This window comes from Pseudochaenichthys georgianus, chromosome 6 (assembly GCF_902827115.2).
Source record: "Pseudochaenichthys georgianus chromosome 6, fPseGeo1.2, whole genome shotgun sequence".
NCBI classification, from domain to species: Eukaryota; Metazoa; Chordata; class Actinopteri; order Perciformes; family Channichthyidae; genus Pseudochaenichthys; species Pseudochaenichthys georgianus.
The window spans coordinates 27,997,855-28,018,500 of record NC_047508.1 but is presented as its reverse complement, the minus strand read 5'-3'; the positions used below and the strand labels follow the sequence as shown (position 1 = coordinate 28,018,500).

Below are 20,646 nucleotides of genomic sequence, written 5' to 3'. Positions count from 1 at the left end.
GTTGGCTGATTCACTGCCTGAGCTAGGCATGATCATCCTTTGTCACATTTGTCTTTCACTTAAATGTTGCTGATGAAACATTTTGCTTATTTTAATATTTAGAGATGTATATTTTCTTACCAAAGACTTCTTCGTTTTTATCTTAAAAGTCAAAAACGGTTGCATCTGCTCACATGCGTCACTATATCTCTACAGCAGGGGGCAGTCTAACACTGGAGACTGTTGCCAACACATACAACTCCCACTGAGACTAGAGGACACATCACTAACAAGACATTTTCTTTTATTCAATAAATAATTTACATTATGAACAGCTGGCGTGTGGCACCACATTTTCTTTACATACAAACACAGTTTGATCTTTCTGGCATTTCCCATTTAGCTGTTTTTAAAACTCTTTTCTACCATTACAAGTCTGACACAGAATTACAAACGAAATAAGAGCTAAATGGAAAGGAAAACATAAAGTGCTTTAAATTCAAAAACATGAACACCCCAGAATTTGTTCCTACATTCCTTTTCTAGATAAGGTGGGCTGCATTTAGCATGTTTTATGTAAAGTAATGACAGCCGGCATTTTATCCCTTTCTCCACAACCACTACAGTAAGTGCGTATACTGTATTCAATCAAAAGTATTTTTGTTCTGTGGTGTTCATGTTTTTGTAAAAAATTCCTTTCAAATAAAAAAGGTTCACATTCACCAAAACATCTGAGATAAATTCAAAACACAACTGGTAATATACAAATTTAAACTCACAAAACATATGTACAATCTCACATTTCACGTGTAGAACCATATACTGTAAAACTCACAACACAAATTACAGCTATTAACAAAAGTTTCAACATTACAATCATTTTTTTTTAATGATTTTTTGTTTGTCAAACTGCACCAATACATGTTCCGAATAGCAGTAGTAAGGCCTGCCAAATACTTCAGTGTACAAGTTAAATGACTGAGAAACTGTGCCCGAGTAGTAACTGTATCTACAGGGTGACTTACACATTAGCAGATACTGCAGGTGATAGCCAAAGTTCAATGGAAAGTGTTATCATGAAACACAAGAAAAGCAAAGGGAAACTAATGCTGCTTTAACAGCGTTACTGTACTGCAAATCACCCACAAACACAAGTTGTATACAGTTATGAATCCGTCTAATGTGAATGTTTAAGACTGAACGATGGAAATTCAGATGCAAGGGAAATGTTGGCACAAGGGCTTGTTCTTTGGAAAGACTTAAGCCATGAAAGCATGTCTACAGACGCATGCTTATCGTTTACGCAAAGCAGCACACTGGTAGTCCATAAAAAGCTGAACTGACTGGAGGTGACGTCTTTATAGCTAGTGCTAACAGTATCCACACCATTGGAGAAACAATTCACAAAATGCTTTCAATGAGGTGATTCAGTTGGATTGGCTGATCTACATTCTGTAAACGCTGTGAGTGCCCTTAACTAAGGTTGTTCTTCTGCTTTTCATGTTAGCTACATTCACATTACAGACGTTAAACACAAAACACTGTCTGATCAACATGTCGGCTGAAACAATGGGGTGAAAGGCCGTATGACACTGAAGAAGAAGATAAGTTATTATTATCAGTTCCCTTAAGGGATTTGCTACTAGGCTAACAGAGGCTATTTTTAACAGGACTGTGGAGCCTCGTATTTCTATTTCGGAGATTTTGGGTGCAACAGCAAGACATGGGAAAGAGTCCTCCCACTGGAGGTTTGTTCTGTCATTTCTAGGGACTCCTGCACCCACAGACACACAACATTAACCACAGACTCTGAACAGACTCTGAACACACACACACACACACACACACACACACACACACACACACACACACACACACACACACACACACACACACACACACACACACACACACACACACACACACACACACACACACACACACACACACACACACACACACACACACACACACACACACACACACACACACACACACACACACACACACACACACACACACACACACACACACAATGACCCATTAATCTCCACAGCAGACAACTGGAGACGCTGCTCTGACATCCTTTTGGCTGAGTGCTTCCTCCAAAAGGCTCAGGCTTTTCCAATGCTGGAAACTAATCAAACATAGAGCTGCTTCTGGCCTTAGGTTAACAAAAGCCCCTGTCAGGTCCTTGCTCCGCCACATGAGCCACGGAGAGCTTCACTGGCTTGGCACCAATGAGTGGATCAGGAGAGGGAGGATCAGCAAACTCTTCTTTCTGCAAAAGATCATCTTGTCCGGCTTCCCATCGGCATGCAGGCCCGGTGAGAATGTGGGATTTAATCCCAGGTGGATATCCTGAGCTCTGGAGTAGCGGGCTCTCTCACCGCTGCTCTCATCAAAGACCAGTCCTATGAAGCAGCTAAACACATGTGATGAAAGGTGGGGAGCACGGTGACCTCGCCTGGTCATCAGACTGAAGTCCAGACACGACAACACTACTAAAATGAGACATCACAGAACCAGAGCACTCTAACACTCACTGACAGATACACCATGAGGATCCTGTTGTGAAGGGACTATAGATGAGCTGTGCAACACTCAATCCACAATAAGACAGCAAGGACGTTGAGGAGAAGGAGTGAAAGGAAATCTTTGCCCCTCTGTGGCGCATTATTCAAAAAAGAATCCTTTTCATAGATGTGGTATCTTTTGCTGTTGGAGTGGAGCATTTTTACATCCTCAAAGGCGTAGTAGGCTGCCATTGTGAAGTTAATGTCTCCAGAGGAGAGGAGGTCAAACACACAGGACTGAAAGTACAGGTCCTCCACTGGGAGCCGCTCTTTGCACTTGGCCTTGGCAGACTGGTAGGTGAAGCCCTGAGCCGCGGTGCTGCGGGGCCTTCCTGTGCTCTGGGCCTCCGCAGACCGAGCCTTGAAGTTTCTGAAGTCAATGCGCTGGTTGGCCGGGCAGCCGTGAAGACAGAGGTACAAGTCCTGGTCATCTCCTTCCTCCACAGAATTCACAACTTCCTCCGGCATCCGCACAGCAAAGGTCAGGTAGCGTCCGACCTGCCGCACCACGATGGTTGTACCGATGTACCTGGCCTGAATCTCCACGTGCTGCCCGGGAACCTTCTCCACCACACGCAGAGTGTTGGCTCCATGGCGATCCCCTCCGTTCTTGGAGCCATCTGCAAAAGCAGCCGGCAGCTCATCGGTCTCTGCGTGATACATCTTCTGGTCCACACATTCCTGGAAGTTCTTAAAGATGATTGTCAGCTGCAGGAGGACAGAAAAAAAAGATAAGTCATTAACATTCAGCTTAAATGATCGTATGCGTTTGCCTTTATGAACCTCACAAATGCAAGTATGCCATGTAGTTAGGGTTGGATACAAAGTCCTTGTTAACTGCAGTAGATATTAGCAGCAGATTTAAAAAATGGAAGTGCTTATACTTTTGCATTAAGAACAAGTTTGTTCAATATGTACCACAACTCCACTTAAGTGTCATATTTCAGCACTGGCTCAACATGGGGGAGGCCAAGGTAAACGCCCTCAAAAACACGAGTCTCGGCCATGTAAAATCAGGCCTCAGTCAGCAGACACAAAGGCGATCCATTCATAGCGCTGAAAACCTGCCAGTGAACCCCAGAACTATGCTGCAGGGAGTGGAGCGGGGCCAGGACGCAGCGATACACTCCGCAGCTAATTAAGTGAGGCCGGGCAGAGCTCGGTTTCATCAGGACACCATGAGCCATTGTCAGAGCAGCGATAGCAGGACAACATAGGGACTGTCAGACAGAGTAGGGGGTCTACAAAATACTCCATTTGCTTTACAATTCAGTTCTGTCTCAATTGGAGCCAACCGTCTGCCAACATTTCCCACCTATATTAACTTCTGTTTTTTCCGCCTGCTTTAAATGAAAACAATCAAAACTAAAATGCCTCTATTATCCCTTCATCAGAAAAAGCTAAAAAAAAAACAGACAGTTGTATTTGCTGTAGCGAATCAGCACAGAGCTCTGCTAATGCAAGTCCTTTAGAAGAGGGTGCCTTGTTTGCACAGGTGGCATTGGCTGCTGCCTTGTTTTCCCTTTGTCCAGAATCAAGATCTTAAAAAAAGACATCTAATTGGCTTCCAAGAACAGCAATATCAAAATGTCATTACTTTAAAAGCTCAAAACCCCACAAATGCCTAATAGAGTATCATTAAGAAGCCTTGATTGCAGAAAATTGTACTTTCTACAAATGTGATTAAGGACAAAGTCCTTTTATACTCAGTCTTAAAAGTTAACTTATGATACTCTGCAAAGAGGCTGAGGTCCACAATCATTGCGGTCAAAACGTTGCCAAATCTGGAACAACTCTAACTGAACTTGCCAAATACAAATACTTGTACTTCTTTGTTTTTGACCTCAAGTTCTACTAGAAAGGCATTTCAGGGACAGCCATCCAAACCATTAAACAAAACAACAATAATGAAGAATGCACTGCTGATAAAGCTATGAAGGAAAATATATCATAATGTAGAGAAGATATCCTGCAGACACAACATGTCTAACTGTAATGTGCTCTGTGTGTAGACTTCACTGTAAGTAGGCCAAGCATCAGCCTGAGCCGTCTACAGTGAAAAGTGAACATGGAGCCTCATGTTAACATTTGATGCAGAACTGCTGTTATAATACTAACATATCATTTATAAAGCTTATCAAGATCTTTGCAATTGAGCAGGGTTTGGCTTCGTTATCCGTCATTATGGATCTCATCCAAACACTAACTAGAGTTCACAGTTTGTGAGAGCAGCTTCTCTGTCAAACAGACCACATGAAAGAAGAGACTCGCACGAACAAAAACACGAGCGGCTTCAGGTTTCCATGCAGCAGCACTGACCAGAAGTCACCAACAACTAACATGGTAAATCAGTGCAGCAAGGTGCAAGTAATCACTTCAATTATATATGATTATTTAAACAATTATTTAGCCTGGAAAATGTCAGGAAATATTATAGAATGCTAATTATTTTCCCAAGCAAAAGTCCTCCAGTCAATACCAAACCAAATGTCAATTTTAAATTGACATTTGAGAAGTATGACGAGCAAAGGTTAGGCATTTATGATTCATAAGTTACTTCCAGGATAAACTAATTATTGCAGTATTAGCAAAGCAATTTTCTGTTGATTGTGGAGCTGAAATTTGCTTGATTTGACAAAATGTGTTTCATTTTTATCGTTTTATGCGATTTGGAATATTTGTAAGTTTTAGACTGCTGGTCGAACAAAACAAGACTTATGTCACCATGGAAGTTTGAAATATTGTATAGATGCAGCTCTAGTTGACCAATATAAGTGTTGTTTATCGCCTGATTGGACCACACTTTAGGACATCATTAAAGGATCCCCACCTTGCTTGTTGCGGTGGCCATAGACCCCGGGACCACAGGAGTGTTGGTCACCTGCACTGACAGGTATTTGTTGTGTATGAGCGGCCAGGCTCCTTCCACCTTACACGTCTGGAAGTCGTCGCTAAATGTCCGGAGGTGTGGGTCTCCGAAGAAGCCACAGTGGGTGTAGTTGGGTGGAGCCGTGTTGCGGGGGAGACTGCGCTCATAGTGGCACATTTCCGGGCCATCTGAACGCTCCTGGCTGTCAGGTGTGAGGGGCGGGGGTGGAGGAGGAAGTGCGGTGCGGGCACGTGGTTGGGATGTGGGCCCCTCCCTGGAGCAGTTGTGTTGGCTCATTAGATCCTCTATGCCATGCTGGGCAGAGTGGTACGCCAAGTCCCCCCTGCAGGTTCGTGCAGTCCGCCGCACACAGCTGTTGTACGCTCGCAGCGCAGTGCAGAACTCCTCCTCCGGTCCAGAGTTCGAGGTGGAGGCCCAAAATTCCGAGTTACACTTCAGGATCTTACACTGCAGGCTCACTGTCAAGGAGGAACAAGACACAGTTTTAACACAAGAAGCAAACCAGATGGACACAATGTTATTCAAACACATGATAGTTTCACAGAAAAGCTATTAATAGTAGTCTGTTATTGATGGTAGTTTAGTAACACAGATATATATAATACTAAATCTAAAACCAAAAAATCAGACGAATCATGAATGTTCACACAGCTATCGTTGGCTGCAGTGTCAAATGAAGTTTTCTTACATTACAGCAGTAATTACTTTGCCACATACTTTGTTTTGTAGATTAACTAGTTGGCATCTTGTCAGAAAAGCACAAAACACAGGTCTGAACCTCCCTTGGGTAAACCAGGATATATGATAACTTTGCGGTGTATTGTAGAGAAGTGCATTGACCTTTCACACCCTTTTGGTTGATGTAAAGTAAGAAAAGGCCTTTTGGGATCCTAATCTACACCTTTAGTGATAATATGCTGCTTGACCTTAGATTGTTGTCTCCTGCTTTATTTCCACATCCGGCCACTTATCAACACAAATGTTCTTCAAACATGTTTCAGGATGCCCTGTTGCCACACCATGTTTGAATAGTATTACCTTTGACTAATAAAGCATTAATTTAAACAGGCAGTGAGAGGTTTTTCCCAGTGTTTCAAGGGGGGGAGCCATATCAACACTTTGAAGTCATACTTTAAACAATATCCCTCCTGAAAGCTTCACCGCAGCTCTCTACAACCCCCGTATCACCTCTCCGTTTACCACCCATTTGATAGATGGCAATAAACTAATCTTGATCTCAGCTATCAGTGCATTAGCACCTTGTTGTTTGACGGTAAATGACTTTAGAGGAAAACTGATAAGGGATTGGCACACATGCAAGGTGAGCTGAATGAGGTTTCCCCAGTGCAGAAAGTAACCAACCCACTGCAATCATCCCAGTCTTAAATGACAAGTTTATTAAGTCAATTTAAACACAAAAATTGGGATGTCTAATATCATATCACACTGCCATTGCAGCAGTTCACATTAATTTCCCCCCAAAACATTTTTAAATAGCTTTAATGCTGGACTTGAAACTGTTAAGCATGCACATTTAAGCGTAATTCAACTCTCTTGGAATTCTTTCGAGGTTTTTTCAGTTTCATGGGTGAATACACTTCTTTAAATGAAAGTCCTTCCTTAAAAAGATGACCTAAGTTAAAGTAAAAAATAAACAGATACTTTCAAGGAGCTATATGAAATACTGAGGCATGCACCATCCCCCAAACAAAACAAGGGGTGAGGGCTACAACAGCCCCCAAAAGACCCCTCACTTTGTTTTGTCTTCCATTAATAAAATAAAACCCTGACAACAACTAGGCTGCTTAAACTAGTCAAATGTTGTGCAGTAACGACATTCTTCTTCACTTTCAAGCCTGGTGTCATATTTTCCTAACTTTCAACCTTTTCCAGACTTTTGCACATAAGCAATTTGCCCTAAATATGTGCAATTTGTAACCAACCAACTGATTTGCTGCGGTGAATTGTACATTTTTTGCAGTTTTTATTTTAAATGCAAGCTTCAGCAGAAACCACTCTTTTAGGTGCACTATGTAACAGTGTTGGAAAGTAACTAAGTACATCTACTCAAATACTTTGCTTAAGTACACATTTGAGATACTTGTACTTTACCCAAGTATCTTCATTTTATAACTCTTTGTGTATACTCTACTACATTTTGGAAGCATATTTTGTCAAAAATGTATTTCACATATGTATTTATTATTTATGAATTCAGATTTTGACACACAATATTTAGGAATAACTTGTTTTATTTGGTAGGCTATCTAGATTAAACCATCAAACATTATATTTAAGTAAGTTGAGTGGGTTAACAGGGAATTCATTGGCAGCAATTTTGATAAGTAGGCTGCTTTTGCTTTAAAATATATATTTAAAAAATTGAGTTTTACTTTTAATCCTAATACTTACATTACGTACATTTCCCAATCGTACTTTACTACTTTTACTTAAGTACCATACTTCATGCAGTACTTTTACTTGAAATTTAGTATTTTTACAGTGTGGTATTAGTTGACTTTTACTTAAGTAAAGAATTTGATTTTTTTTTTCTACACTGTATAACTTCCATTGTTCAATTAAATATATCGGCTCATAAATTGTGACCTTACCAAGCAACTTCGCAAAAAGAAAAGAAGAAACAACAACGATACGTTTCGACAATAACGTTTAACTTGTCATTTTGTTTCGTAAACCTTTTAAGTTTAAACATTTATATACAGTCTATGCATGGTAAAAACATGCTCGTGTGGGTTTTTAAAAAAACGTTTTCATTTAAAAGTAAAAAAAGAGGCATCTTACCGGTTGGGAAGAGTGAGAGAAACACCGCGAGGACTCTGCACACGTCAAGCGCCGAGGGTCTTCCTCTTTTCCCCATAACCATCCATCCAGCTCGGGGTCGCACTTCACTCCTCTCCCTGGTCAAACCCGATGAAGGAAGGACAGAGGAGAAGAGTTAAAGCCGCCGTGAAAACACACAGAAAAGTCCATAAAAGGTGCCCCGTCTTCTCATTACTATCTTTAAGAAGTTGTTGTTGTTCGGTGCACCGTGCGGCTACAGCCGGGGACGCTAGCTAACTCGCAGTGCGGGACAAACCTTAGCAGCCGGGCAATCCGTCTTCCTTTTAGGGGAGTGTCGACAAGGTGCAGCCTCTGCGGGCTAGCGGACACACTGAGCCAATCACATCCGCCTGTTCTGCCCTTAAACCCCCTCTCCAAGTTTCAAATTACAACTCAATGTGCAGACTTGTTCGACGACGACCGTCTTCGCGGCCCACAAAGTAGTGGTGCACAACGCCGTGTAAAAGGGGCTTGATTTGCGGAGATCACAACAATAACCTCTCTGTGAAGGAAAAACCTGGAGAGAAAAACAGTGGCATCCCCCCAACTAAGCATGTAAACAGGAGGTAAGCTACCAACAATATAAAACAACACCACGTTTATTCCTAAAGAGCTGTTAATAATGTGCTTCTACCGTTCATATCAGCACACATAGCCTTGTATAAATAATGGACCCTAAAAATAGGTTTCAACTTACTTCATGTTTAATAGTGAGGCTACAAGCAAAGCTAACCTCTTCAACCCCTCATACCCACCACTGTAGGTCAATCAAACTCACCCAGTGCAGCCACAATCGACACAAGTTTATGTATGTTCTAGTGGGGGTCCCAGTGTTTCTAAAGATGCCAAATGTGTCATACTGAATGTTGAAAATGTACACAAAAGTGGTGCTGAAGAACATTCCAATTTGATCAAATGGGGAAACTACCTGCATGCAGTCTCCAGTTTGAATATTTCCCCAAGTGTACACATCATGTCTGACATTTGAACAAGCTGTTCTATTATAAGGGCTGCCTGCAACTAGCTATTATGTTAGTTATCGATAAATCTGCTCATTGTTTTATTTTTTACTTATTTTGTCTATTAAATGTGAGACAATCAAAGTTTACCAAAGCCAACACTAACATTTTCAATGTGGTTGTTTAATCATGCCAAGAGGCCAACACCTATATATTTTGTTTACTATTATACATGACAAAGTAAAGCATAAAATCCTCACTTTAGTTTTGACAAGGTAGAACCATAGCCAATTATTTTAACCAATTCTCAAAAGAGTGGCCAACGGGGTTTTCTGTTGCTTGAGAAATTGATCACCCAATAGTTTTAGTGTGTCAGACTATCAGACAAACTACAAGCTAGGAAAATACCAACAATAAATGGATTTTAAGGGTTGTAAGGTCAATTAACCCTCAACACATAATCAATCATATCAAATCAAATATCAAAGGAAAAAGGTAAAGAACATTAGCTTGAACATTTTAAAAGCCACTGTGAAATATTATGCCGGTAATTATATAATATAAAACTCAACATCATCTGTGTGTTCTCAATAAAAACCTATAGCGCTTGATGGAAATATTCTACTTTTCAGTGATGGCAATACTTTCCATTAACCCAGCAGCATGTAACTATTTAACTTGCAAACCATACCACAATGTGTTGCTGCAGTTTAAACGTCACATCAGTAAATTAAGTTATCAAAGCCAATGTAAAAGGCAGCTCGAGGAGTGATTTGTCTTTTTGAGTAGTGATAAAAATGCCGGACTTGTAAGATGGTAGTTTTGGCATGTTGGCTTAAAGGATTAGAGACATTTTCTTTACTGGGCCGAAGAGCAGATGATCTACTACTCTTAAATGCATACAACCTCCATTGAGGTTGCACAAATGACACATCACTTCTGACTTTGACTACGATTTAAAGGAACATTCTATCAGAAAGATGGCCCCGATGGAACAGTATTTTTCCATAGAGCGTTGAATGTCTTTGTGAATGCTTTCCCTCTCGTGGATGATGGATACGTTCATGTACAATGAGGTCTGAGCCTACACATGTTTTCAACAAGGGTGGCCCCGGAAAGACTCATTCCCCACTCTATAACATTCCCATCTGAAATGAATGGCTGCAGCTGTAAGGCACAAGCTGCTCTGTGATATGTTTTGATGAACTGTTAAATATTTTTGGTGTTTAGTAGCAACAATGGATAAAGAACCAAACTCGGGAATGACATTATAAGGGCTTTTGATGCAGATATCTTGTGATTGATTTAGTCTCCTAAAAAGCTAAAAATCCTTGTGTGTATATATCACATCTAGAAAATATTGTTGCAGATTGAAAATTTGAAACCTTTTGCAGTGAGCTTGCAAACGAAGGTGCAACATGTCTGAATATTATTCAGTATCATGGGTTTTTATGACCACGTTCATATTATTTGTCAATTAATTGACTGTGTTAATGTCTTGGTTGACTAAGACATCTTTAGCCAATTAGTGGTTTATGAATTGTCTTTTTTATTAACACTCATTCATCATCAAAAGTTAATTTGCATGTATTTCTGTTTAAAGTAAGCTCTTTAGTAATGGGCATTACGAGTTACGTGTGCATGACGGCCTTTCTCTGAGATTGAAAATGAAACTGGAGAAACAAATAATGTTACATTTTTACATCAATGGAAAATTACTTATTTAGAAGTCCATGACCCATTTCTTTGGTTAGGATATTTATTCCTTGTTTAAAAATATGATTATTTTTATCATTTCCAATGTTATTTAGTTCATTGTTTTGTTCCGATCGACAACAAACTTTTAGCCACTATATGGATAATCAATATAATCGGAAAAGTAATTTATTTAGCATAAATGCCAAACAGTCTCTGGTTCAGCCTCTCAAATGCAGGGATTCACTGTGTTTCTTTGTTTTATATATTAGCTCATATTTACTTTCAATAAAATGTCCACAGATTAGGAGCGGTTTGTTGTACAAAGGAAGCCATTTGAAGACATCACCTTGAGCTCTGAAATCTGACGGCCATTTTGACAATGTTCTTACATTTGATAAAGTTACCAAATAGTTAATAGAGAAATAAGATGCAGACCAAATTCTCACTCCAAAGGAAAATTGCATTAGACTCATTACACCACCATAACAATTAGGTTAGACCTCTTCTCTTCCATAGGCTTTGCTCATCAAGTGTCCATCATGCCATCAGCTGTATTGTGTCCATTGGATAATAGTTAATGACCAACCAATTATAAGATGGATTGCTTTTAAATCAAATTAGTTTACTTGTATGGGTTTAAATCTCCATGTAGTGGAAAGACATTGTATAAATGAGGATCTATATAGACATCCAGCACATCATGTTCTCCACATGCTGTGTGTGGTAGGTAAAAGTGATTTATAACAATACAACATCTCCATTAATCCAGCAGGTAATCCAATGACGTTTAAAGGTGTGCTGCTTTAAATCTCTAATACTTGCCAAACCTCACACAGTTCTCACATTGTCATACTAAACATGGTGTAATGAAGTAATATTCATCTCGTATTGATGTTAAATTGTGTGCACAATAGCATACATTTATTATATTGCATCTGTGTTGACGGTCACTGAGGACTGAGCCTCTTTTCCAACAGATGGCGCTTGTTGGAGCTCTGATATGAAACCTCAAATCATGACACAAACGCACATGGCATTATGAGGACAACCAAACCTGTCATTACATTTGAGCTTTATGGACAGCTCGGTTATTGGTCTAATTACATGGTGTCATGCAATTAGGATTTAAAAGGTGTAGTTTAAATCTGTAGCCAGCAGGCGCATTTGTCCTGTTGCACTGCTCTAAAGAAGATACTCTTTTATACATGTCAGATGGACAACTGAATCTGGAGTAGATTGTTCAAAAACCCTAGAAATATGGTAAATTAAATAGTGCTGCATTCTTTAATATCTGACGGCACAAATGAATACAGTATTTATGCACATTTGACTGACACCAGCAAATGGATCGAATTCTTAATATTGCAGCTCTCCTGACTGCAAATATCGCGTGGTAAAGTAGACGCATTTAAGGACATATAGATACAGTTTCAAACCAAAGCAAGCGAACGAAAAACTGACAAGACTTCTGCGTAAACATGAACTCAGATAATGTTGGTTAAAATTCAAAATAAGTCTCCAAACCAACCTTGGCGACTGCATGGGCTCTTCGCGACTCTGGAGTCCTGCAGGAATCCGGAGGACAGCGAACAGGAGTGAGAGGGAGCACACTCTTAAAAAATCTCCCCCTTTAAAAAAAATAAACCTCGTACTGTGTGTCAATGTAATCCGAAATCAAACGCACTCAGTGGCTTTCTGAGTGTTAAATCCCGTCTGTGCATGATGTCCAACGATGTACCTCTCGCTGAAATGAAAGTGCTTTTCTTCTTGTGAGTTGGGATTCATTTAAGAAGCCACTTCTCGCACCCGGGGTGGACTCAGATCTCTGCAGCCATTGCTAAACTCATTTGACTATCGATCGATCGGCAAGCAGACATTATGATAGATTAAGTCCAGTAATTGCCCTAATCCGCGCGGTGAATCCAAATTGTTAGTTATGGTCGACGTCGGGGAGAGAAGCCCTGAGGGCAAAGCTGCTGCTGCTGCTGCTGCTGCTGCTGCTGCGTACGGCTCGCTGTCTGGATGTTGTGAAACGGCTAGTTAGAAAGTGTGAGAGAGACAATGATCGGCTCTGCATGACGCCACTGCGAGCCCCAAATCTCAGCTGCAAACACCCCCCCCCCCCCCCCGTTTTCCAGCTAGTTGTTCTCTCTTTGGGAGATAGACGTCCACGGTTCAAACATTTGACTTGAGAGTTGTGAAGTTTTTGCCTTATTACAGAATCCTTCTGCAAGATCAAGATATAAGTTTCTAGACCTATTATAACACACACACAAGCGTTTACAACTAATTTAAACTGCTACTTCATTTACACATTGATAGCTTTTTGAATTTCTAACATAACACCAATTGTCAGAACTAAATGACCAGATAACCTTTAGCACACTCTCTAAATTACAGGTTGGAAAAAGACAAATCCATAATAATCAGGATTTAATGGAGGATCAGGTGGACAAACGCTTTGCAGCAGGGAGGAGGGGGGTGGGTGGGTATGCTCAAAGGCAGAGAGGGCTGCATGGGGGCTGCACCTGTGTTTTAGGATCAGACGGCATGCAGGAAAATACCACCACAACCCCCTCTTTCCTTTCCTCTTCAGCTTTTCCAACCTCCATTCCATGGTTCAACATAACTGGTTCTCTCTGCTCCAGTTTCTCTGTGATCAGGAAAATCCATCACACCAGGGAGGGGAGAGATTTTCTGACTGAAGTAGCACAATGACCAATGCGGTGTTCTCACTGTCTGTCAGGCGGGTATTGGATAAGCAGAATCATGCAGAAATGCAGAGCTGATGGTTAAAACCGCTGTGATTTCACCTTCTATCAATACTGGAGTCGTACACGTTTTTATCATGCAGCTACCGGATTGAGCTGTCACATTACATCATGCCTTGGTGCATCCAGCAAGATTCTGACCCCTGTAATCTGCTCGTTTACTATCACAGCCCAGACCTGCCCTCTCCAGATGGCCACTGAGAGGCAGCATATTTTGCATTGACGTAACATAAGAACATGAAAGAGTGACGCCCCGGTGTGAAAAGAATGGTTTTGGAGGTGCCGGATTCCGACCCCATCTCAAACACAGCTGGTCTACTTGCTGCCTCGCTGAGGTATTATGGCGAGTTAACCCAACAGATCTGCTTTACACTTGCATATCACTGGATTTGAAAAACAGTTATTTTGTGTTGTGGTTCAGTGTCTGCTGCACCATTTTACAGAAGAAATCAGTAGTCAGCCATGTAACTATTACAGACTGAAATTAAAGAAGCATTCCGTAATGCCTGTCCTTGGGGTTCTTTGTGATTTTCTTTAGTAGCCTGTGATGTTGTCCATTATGAAAATATGTTAAGCTAAGGCTGCCTCAGAAAATAAAATGTAAAAATTGAGGAAGAAACAGAAGACGAATCTGCTAGACAGCAGAACATTCCTGGGAGACCAATTTATATATAAAAAAAAAAAGAGCTCCTTGATCCTGATGGAGACATTTGTTTTTGAAACCTTGTGATAAAGAAAGAATATATGTCTATAAAAGACTAGCTCACTGATAGATATTACTCAAACTTTCCTGACGCGAATAGGATAAAGTTGCTGCAAGATTCCTGCATTATGATTTATCATAAAACCACAAACTGTCAATTCAGCAAATTTATTTAAATCTTGCTTCACTTTGGTGATTTTTCCAGACCATCTCATTCTGTACTTTCCCACTGTAAGATTAAACCTTAACTGTCTTCTTGTACAAACATAACCATCATTTCAGATGCTGATCACCAGTTAAGCATAAATCCAGCCTACTGAAAACTCATTCTGTTGAACTATCTTTTTTTCTTTTCTCAAAGCTTTGTATCACGGTCCAGATAATTTAAGGTTTTCGTGCTAAGCAAATGATTGTGCGTATAACAAATGTGTCTCAACCGCTGACCAGATGTTTGAGGTGGATGACATGTGAGAAACTAGTCAGCGATGGCAGTATTTCTGAGTGAGACATAGATTAGTAAACATTGTGTGCTCCTGCTGACCTTCCCGTTGCTGTTTGAACTCCCACAGCATAACAATTAGCTTGTCATGGTGCGTTCAGCCTTTTTTTTCCCTGAGGTGTCACACTGCATTGTGTTTTAGACGGACCGGTTGAGATTATGCAGACACATCCTCCTGTGATCATTGTGTCACCAGAAGAAATATGTTGTTTTCTCTGTTAACTTTTCAACACTTAAACCATAGTTTCCCTTGTCATGCGGAGTTGTTGGTAATTTCATACATGTAACCTTTGATAGAGATGAAAAGATAAGTCCATACATTGATAATGGCAATTATTTTGTTAATTAACCATTTAAGTGATTTAATCTACTCGGTAGTGAGAATTGGCTAATTGTCTTTATCATATCATATCGGGCTTTAAAAATCAGATTCTCAATTAGTTGTCTTTATAATTACAGCCTAAAAGAACCAAATCAGTCATTTAGCTCTAGAGGGACATTTCAGATTATGCAATACATTCTCACCAATTATACACTTAATTTTTCCATGGCCTACTGTGACTTATGTACTTGAGTGTAATTGATCAGAGGAACAGTTCTACAAGGTGCCCCTAGAGCTCAATGCAAGGCAAATTCAGGCAACACAAATAAATGAGAACAATATTTTCACACATTTGACAACACTAATCCCAGCATTGAGAAAACCGCCTGGAGGAGGGGCTCTGTGAGGAAGTGGCAGATTTTTTCCGGTTGTGTATTTTCAAATTCTAACTTCGAGCTGGTTTCTCCAAAATTACCTACCCCACCTTTAAAAGTTGTTTTAAATTTGGGAAGTTGGAATTTATCACTGATTGCCTGATTTTAGATATTATATTACAGAATAGAGTATAAGGCTAATGCTAGGTTAACAGCAGATAACAAAAATAAAATGTTAAAATGTTTTCTTTTAGGTAATTTCCAACACCACTTATTAGAATAGATTTTATAGAGTATACATTTGCATAAATAGAGCAAAGTTTACAGCGAGGCTTCTATAGCAGTCCGTGCCATGCATGCTCACAACTACAGAAAATGACAATCGACATATGTCTGCTCTTTTTAATGACACATGCATTTTATTGTATTCTCCACTCATCATAAAACCATGTCTGTGTGAAATAGTATCCATTCCATTTATGTTACACATACACTAAATGCATATCCCTCAGTGTGGACTATTCTATTGCTGGCTCAGTATTACAAACTAAGACATATCTTGGAGAACGCTCATATATATGATTGAAGAGACTTTAGTGTTTTAAATTAACCTGTTACTGCCAAAGGTTTCTCTTCTTTTAATGGCTGTTAAATGAGAAAAAACAGTTAACCAGGGAGAGTCCCTTGGCATTCAGTGAAAATACAAATGGACAAAGATCTATGCTTCATGTACATGATTGACATTCAAAAAGAGGGGGTAGTGCATCCAGCAGCACCCTCTTTGGTAATAAGGTGTGAGCATGAATTCAAAAAAATCTATTAGGAGGTGATATGTGGGGCTCAGACACTGTGTGGAATTACTACCTCAGTCAGTAGTAACAATATGAATGCTTGCAAATTGGCCTGTTCGTGCACAGAGGAATGGACTTGAATGTGAAAACCCTCATTACAGATTCTCCTCTCTCATTTAAGCAGAGAAGAATAGTTTATTCTCTTTGTCTAAAGCCAGTCTACAATCCAGGGAGAATTATGCACACTGTTTAATTCCAGACATGGACCGAACTAGACAGAGTGTTTACGGACGGCAAGACAAATAATTAGCTCCGCTGCCAAACATGACGGATCTGAGTGAAAGAAGCAACACTCCAAGCCACATTTTAGGGAGCACCATATGAATGAAGATCTGCTTTAGACCCTGGATGATCATCACAATTTTGCACTTGACAGGGTTTTATAAAAACACACATGCTGGTGGTGAGCCGCCATGACTCCATTAGTATGCAAGATGCCATAAATGCAGGAAAACTGAGGCTTATCTCAATAAAACACCTGCCTTTTTTAATTTCCTGCTTCTGGAATTCTGTGCCGAAATTAAAGGACCATCTAAATATCCAGTTTATGAATATAAAATTAGATAATGCTTTTCACCGCACACTGTGAAATGCTTTTCTGGCAATTTAATTTATACTTAATCACAACTAATCAGTCTAAGAAATAATAAGCAATGTTGGCATTATGCCTTATTTGCCTTTACTGTCACAAAAAACAATCATTGCATGTTTGTTTTGTATTTTATTCAGACAATAGAAATATGTCGTCCAATTCAGAATTGTATGACTCGTATTTAGTTTTTAGACTACATGGATAATATAATCATGTTATAGCACACTCCTATTTTAAGAAACCTATTGTATTCTTCACTGTCACCGCTGTATTAGCATTACTCATTTTAGCATGCTTCTAGCTGAAAATTCTTTGTAGCTTCCCCTTCATCTACACTCTGGTTATCCTTGACCCGTGTAAATGCAGGGCAACGATAACACTGACAGAAGTACGAGCACAGACTTTATCACAACAAGCGGATTCACAGTCTCAGCCCTGCTAATTGTATTTTGTGAACACTGCCAATGTCAGCCAGCCTGAATTCTTCACGGCTCTTTTATGTCTAGGTTGTTGAACTTTTACTAGAGTTGTGCAGTGTTGTCCTGTATGCACAGCTGCGGGGGCTACGTCCTGCCCTTCCCTTTGTCCCATCTTGTCACAATAGCTGTAGAGGAAAGCTCAAGTTTTTGCAGGTGCCAGCAAATTATGTGCTGCCCCAAATTCAGTTTACAGCTTTCATGCTCTGCTGATGGTGAGAAACAGGAATCAGACTGGTTCTCTTTAAGCTACACGGGGAACCTGGTGCATGTTGCGTTTGCTTTTGCCTGAACGTTTATCACATGCATAAACCTACATTTTCTTTTAGAAAAACATCACAATGCTGAAATCCAATAATATACCACCTGAAATGAATTCCTAGCCAGTCTAGTCAGTAGATCTTCAGTATTGTGGGACTGTTGGCTTGCAAGTTTTTTATTGTTCACTTCTAATCCCGGCTGCTTCTAGATCGCTCTCTTTATTACTTTGACCACACATATTGATTTTAAAGTCAAGGCAGGATTGCTGCTCCTACTTACCACACAACTCTCTCTATCTCGCATTTTAATACAACAATTCCTTTTGAATTTAAGCCATTTTAGACCATCATTTCATGTAAAACGTTTGGCCTAGTTTCTTCCTATGTCTGTGCTTTAATGTACATTTAATTTGCAATATACTGTAAATTGGTAGTCCTAGTTTAGTTTTTTTTTTTTAGAGCGTGTAAAACCAAAGGAAATACAAATGAAACAAAGTGATACAGAATTATACAAATGAATGCAATAACAAAACGAAATATTTAATTAATAATTGAATAATCTGTAGTATCTGTAGATTGTCTGATATCAATAAACAACAAAGCTTTAGCTAATTACACGTCCGAAAGGGGTCGGAAGAAGTTTACACTTATTTAATCCGACCCCTTCTCCCTTTTTTTTCTTTTTTCTTTCAAGTCATAATTATGGGTCGGTTGCTCGATTCAAATTATAAAACAATCCTTCCAGCAGTGTAATTGTGTCCCCAGCGAGCGGAAGCAAATTAATTTGCAATTCTTGGGCCCTAGAAAAAGATATTTTCCATGCTGAAATATTTATAGTCTCCTTAAAACAGTTGGAGAGTGGAACTCAGTGGTGGCTGAAAGAACAGATGAATCTGAAACTCATTAAGATGCATGCTATCTCCTCAGCAGGACAAAGAGGAGCTATTTCCTGCTAGATGCTTCCAAACATGTGGGAATGCCTCTGTGTACCGAAGACAGCACTTTCGCACTACTAAATGTCATCCATGTTCATATCCCTGTGCAGCCTTGTAGTCCACTCCATCTTTGTAAATTGTGCGGTTGTTCATTAATGAGCTGTGGAAATGTCAGCGCTTTGGGTTCAGATTAATTGAAGAACTCACAGACGTCTAATTACAGGAGAAAGATATCCCCAGCCCTCAGAGACAGTGTGCCTTCAGCCGCCCCCCGAGGGCTCAATGATGCTTTATTGATCATAATTTGTAAAATGATACCGTAATTTCCCCGTCTTGGCTGTTGCAACAAAAGCAGGTTAATTGGAACCGACCCGTTAATAGGGGGGGAAAAGAAAAAACCTTGGTGCTGAACAAGCTACAAACCTTTATAGCTTGTTCAGCATCAAGATTTGTTATGCCTTAGCTCGAGGATTGTGCTTAATATGCAATGGGGTTAATTAACCGTGAGTTGAATGGTTGTGAAGCTCCACAGCGTGGCCCCGCCCCCGTGGTTGTGATGGTGTCTGGTGATTGGTCAGGTGTTTGACCAACAGTGGAATGGCGATGGAGGCTGTTGATGTTTTCCTGACGGCCCTTCATGGCGAGCGCCTCACACAGAGTGGATTTCCTGAAAAGTTGTGAAACAGGAGGAGACTCGAGGCCCCCCAGGAAACAAAATCCCAATTCCAGAGCCAGAATAACATCAGTGAGTCATAGTTGCCTCCAGGCCACATTGACTTTATCTCTTCTGTCTCAACATGCAGACCGGTCCTCTCACCAGTAACTTTAATTAAAGTAAGAGTAGGAGTCGCCACATATTTAACCTCATCCTAATATGTCTCTACAACTGTATTATTTGTAATGCATAATCCGTTCATTCAAATTGCACAAGGGTTGAAGTCGAGATGTAGATCTATCTGATGGTTTATAGCTATATTCAAATAAGGTGCCACCGTTGGGTAATACAACTGAAATACTATGAGAAAATTATTTACAACCTCCCCTTGTCATGTGGCAGTTAAGTTACACTTAGGGAAAAGAGCAAACGTGGATGTTGGTTTTCATTTCTCTAGGTAAACTGCGATCAGTCTGTATGTCTCTACTTGCCCATGCATTGTCTACATTTCCTCTCATCTGGGGCAATCAAAGCAAACTAGGAAAGAAACATAGCTTTGGTTGATGACAACCTAATGATGACAAATGACACATTAAGTAAAATAGGTTGCCTTTATGAAAAGCTGTCTTGTGTTCTTCTGACAGACACGTACTGTAACTGTCAGGGCAAGCAAATCACCTAAAACATTGGCTGACAAGAAAGAAATAAAGTAAGTATCTCAGTTAAAAGAATGTTAGTACTGTTTCTAAATCAGCTTTTCAGATGGGTAAGAGCAATACCATAACAGATACAAAAAACAGCCTTAGCATGCACTGTTCTTGACCTATGCAACCACTGAAACATTGAGCTGCCAAATTAGCTTCGAGGGTAGAAGAAGCGTCCAAAAAGGCATGTAGCTACAGTAACTGAGTGTATCCATGTCAGGAAACTGTGATATCACAGACCCAGCACCATCGGTTAAAGCAGTGGTTCTCAAACTTTTTCTGTCAGGCCCCCCCTTTGGAGAAAAAAAAGTCAGGCCCCCCCAACACAAATAGTTACGTAATGGGCCAAGTTAACATTTATTAAAATACATCAATATGAACGTGAGCATTCCTTTAAAAAAAAATCACTTTGCTAGAACAGTGATAATAAAACAATTCTCCATAATTCTGTGTGGTCAAAAAATAAATACAATTGTGCAATCCCTTTGCTAGAACAATACGTTATAATACTTTGCCACTTTCCAATCTGTGCATAAAAATGAAAAGAAAGAAAATGCTGAT

General features: G+C 40.0%; 1 protein-coding gene and 1 long non-coding RNA gene across 2 annotated transcripts in view; one reads left to right on the top strand and one right to left on the bottom strand.

The window, feature by feature from the left end:
* Positions 1–1,964: 1,964 nt before the first annotated feature.
* On the bottom strand, positions 1,965–12,976 carry rgma (repulsive guidance molecule BMP co-receptor a). The gene is made up of 4 exons (XM_034084981.1): positions 12,472–12,976; positions 8,248–8,363; positions 5,386–5,903; positions 1,965–3,263 (listed from the first exon to the last, which is right to left on the bottom strand). Exons 1-4 carry the CDS (start codon positions 12,483–12,485, stop codon positions 2,562–2,564), a joined length of 1,350 nt encoding a protein of 449 aa, XP_033940872.1. The 5' UTR covers positions 12,486–12,976; the 3' UTR covers positions 1,965–2,561.
* Positions 8,590–20,646, top strand: part of LOC117447956 (uncharacterized) — a 103,003-nt gene continuing 90,946 nt past the window's right edge. The window contains exon 1 of the long non-coding RNA XR_004552301.2: positions 8,590–8,852. This is a non-coding gene — a long non-coding RNA (uncharacterized lncRNA). The remainder of the gene's footprint in view (positions 8,853–20,646) is intronic.

What these genes read in the sequence shown, in the direction of transcription:
- rgma (XM_034084981.1), bottom strand. An exon ending in TCTCTCACTCTTCCCAACCG is followed by an intron (nt 5,904 to 8,247) that starts GTAAGATGCCTC and finishes CCTCCTTGACAG; the next exon opens with TGAGCCTGCAGTGTAAGATC. An exon ending in TGGCCACCGCAACAAGCAAG is followed by an intron (nt 3,264 to 5,385) that starts GTGGGGATCCTT and finishes GTCCTCCTGCAG; the next exon opens with CTGACAATCATCTTTAAGAA.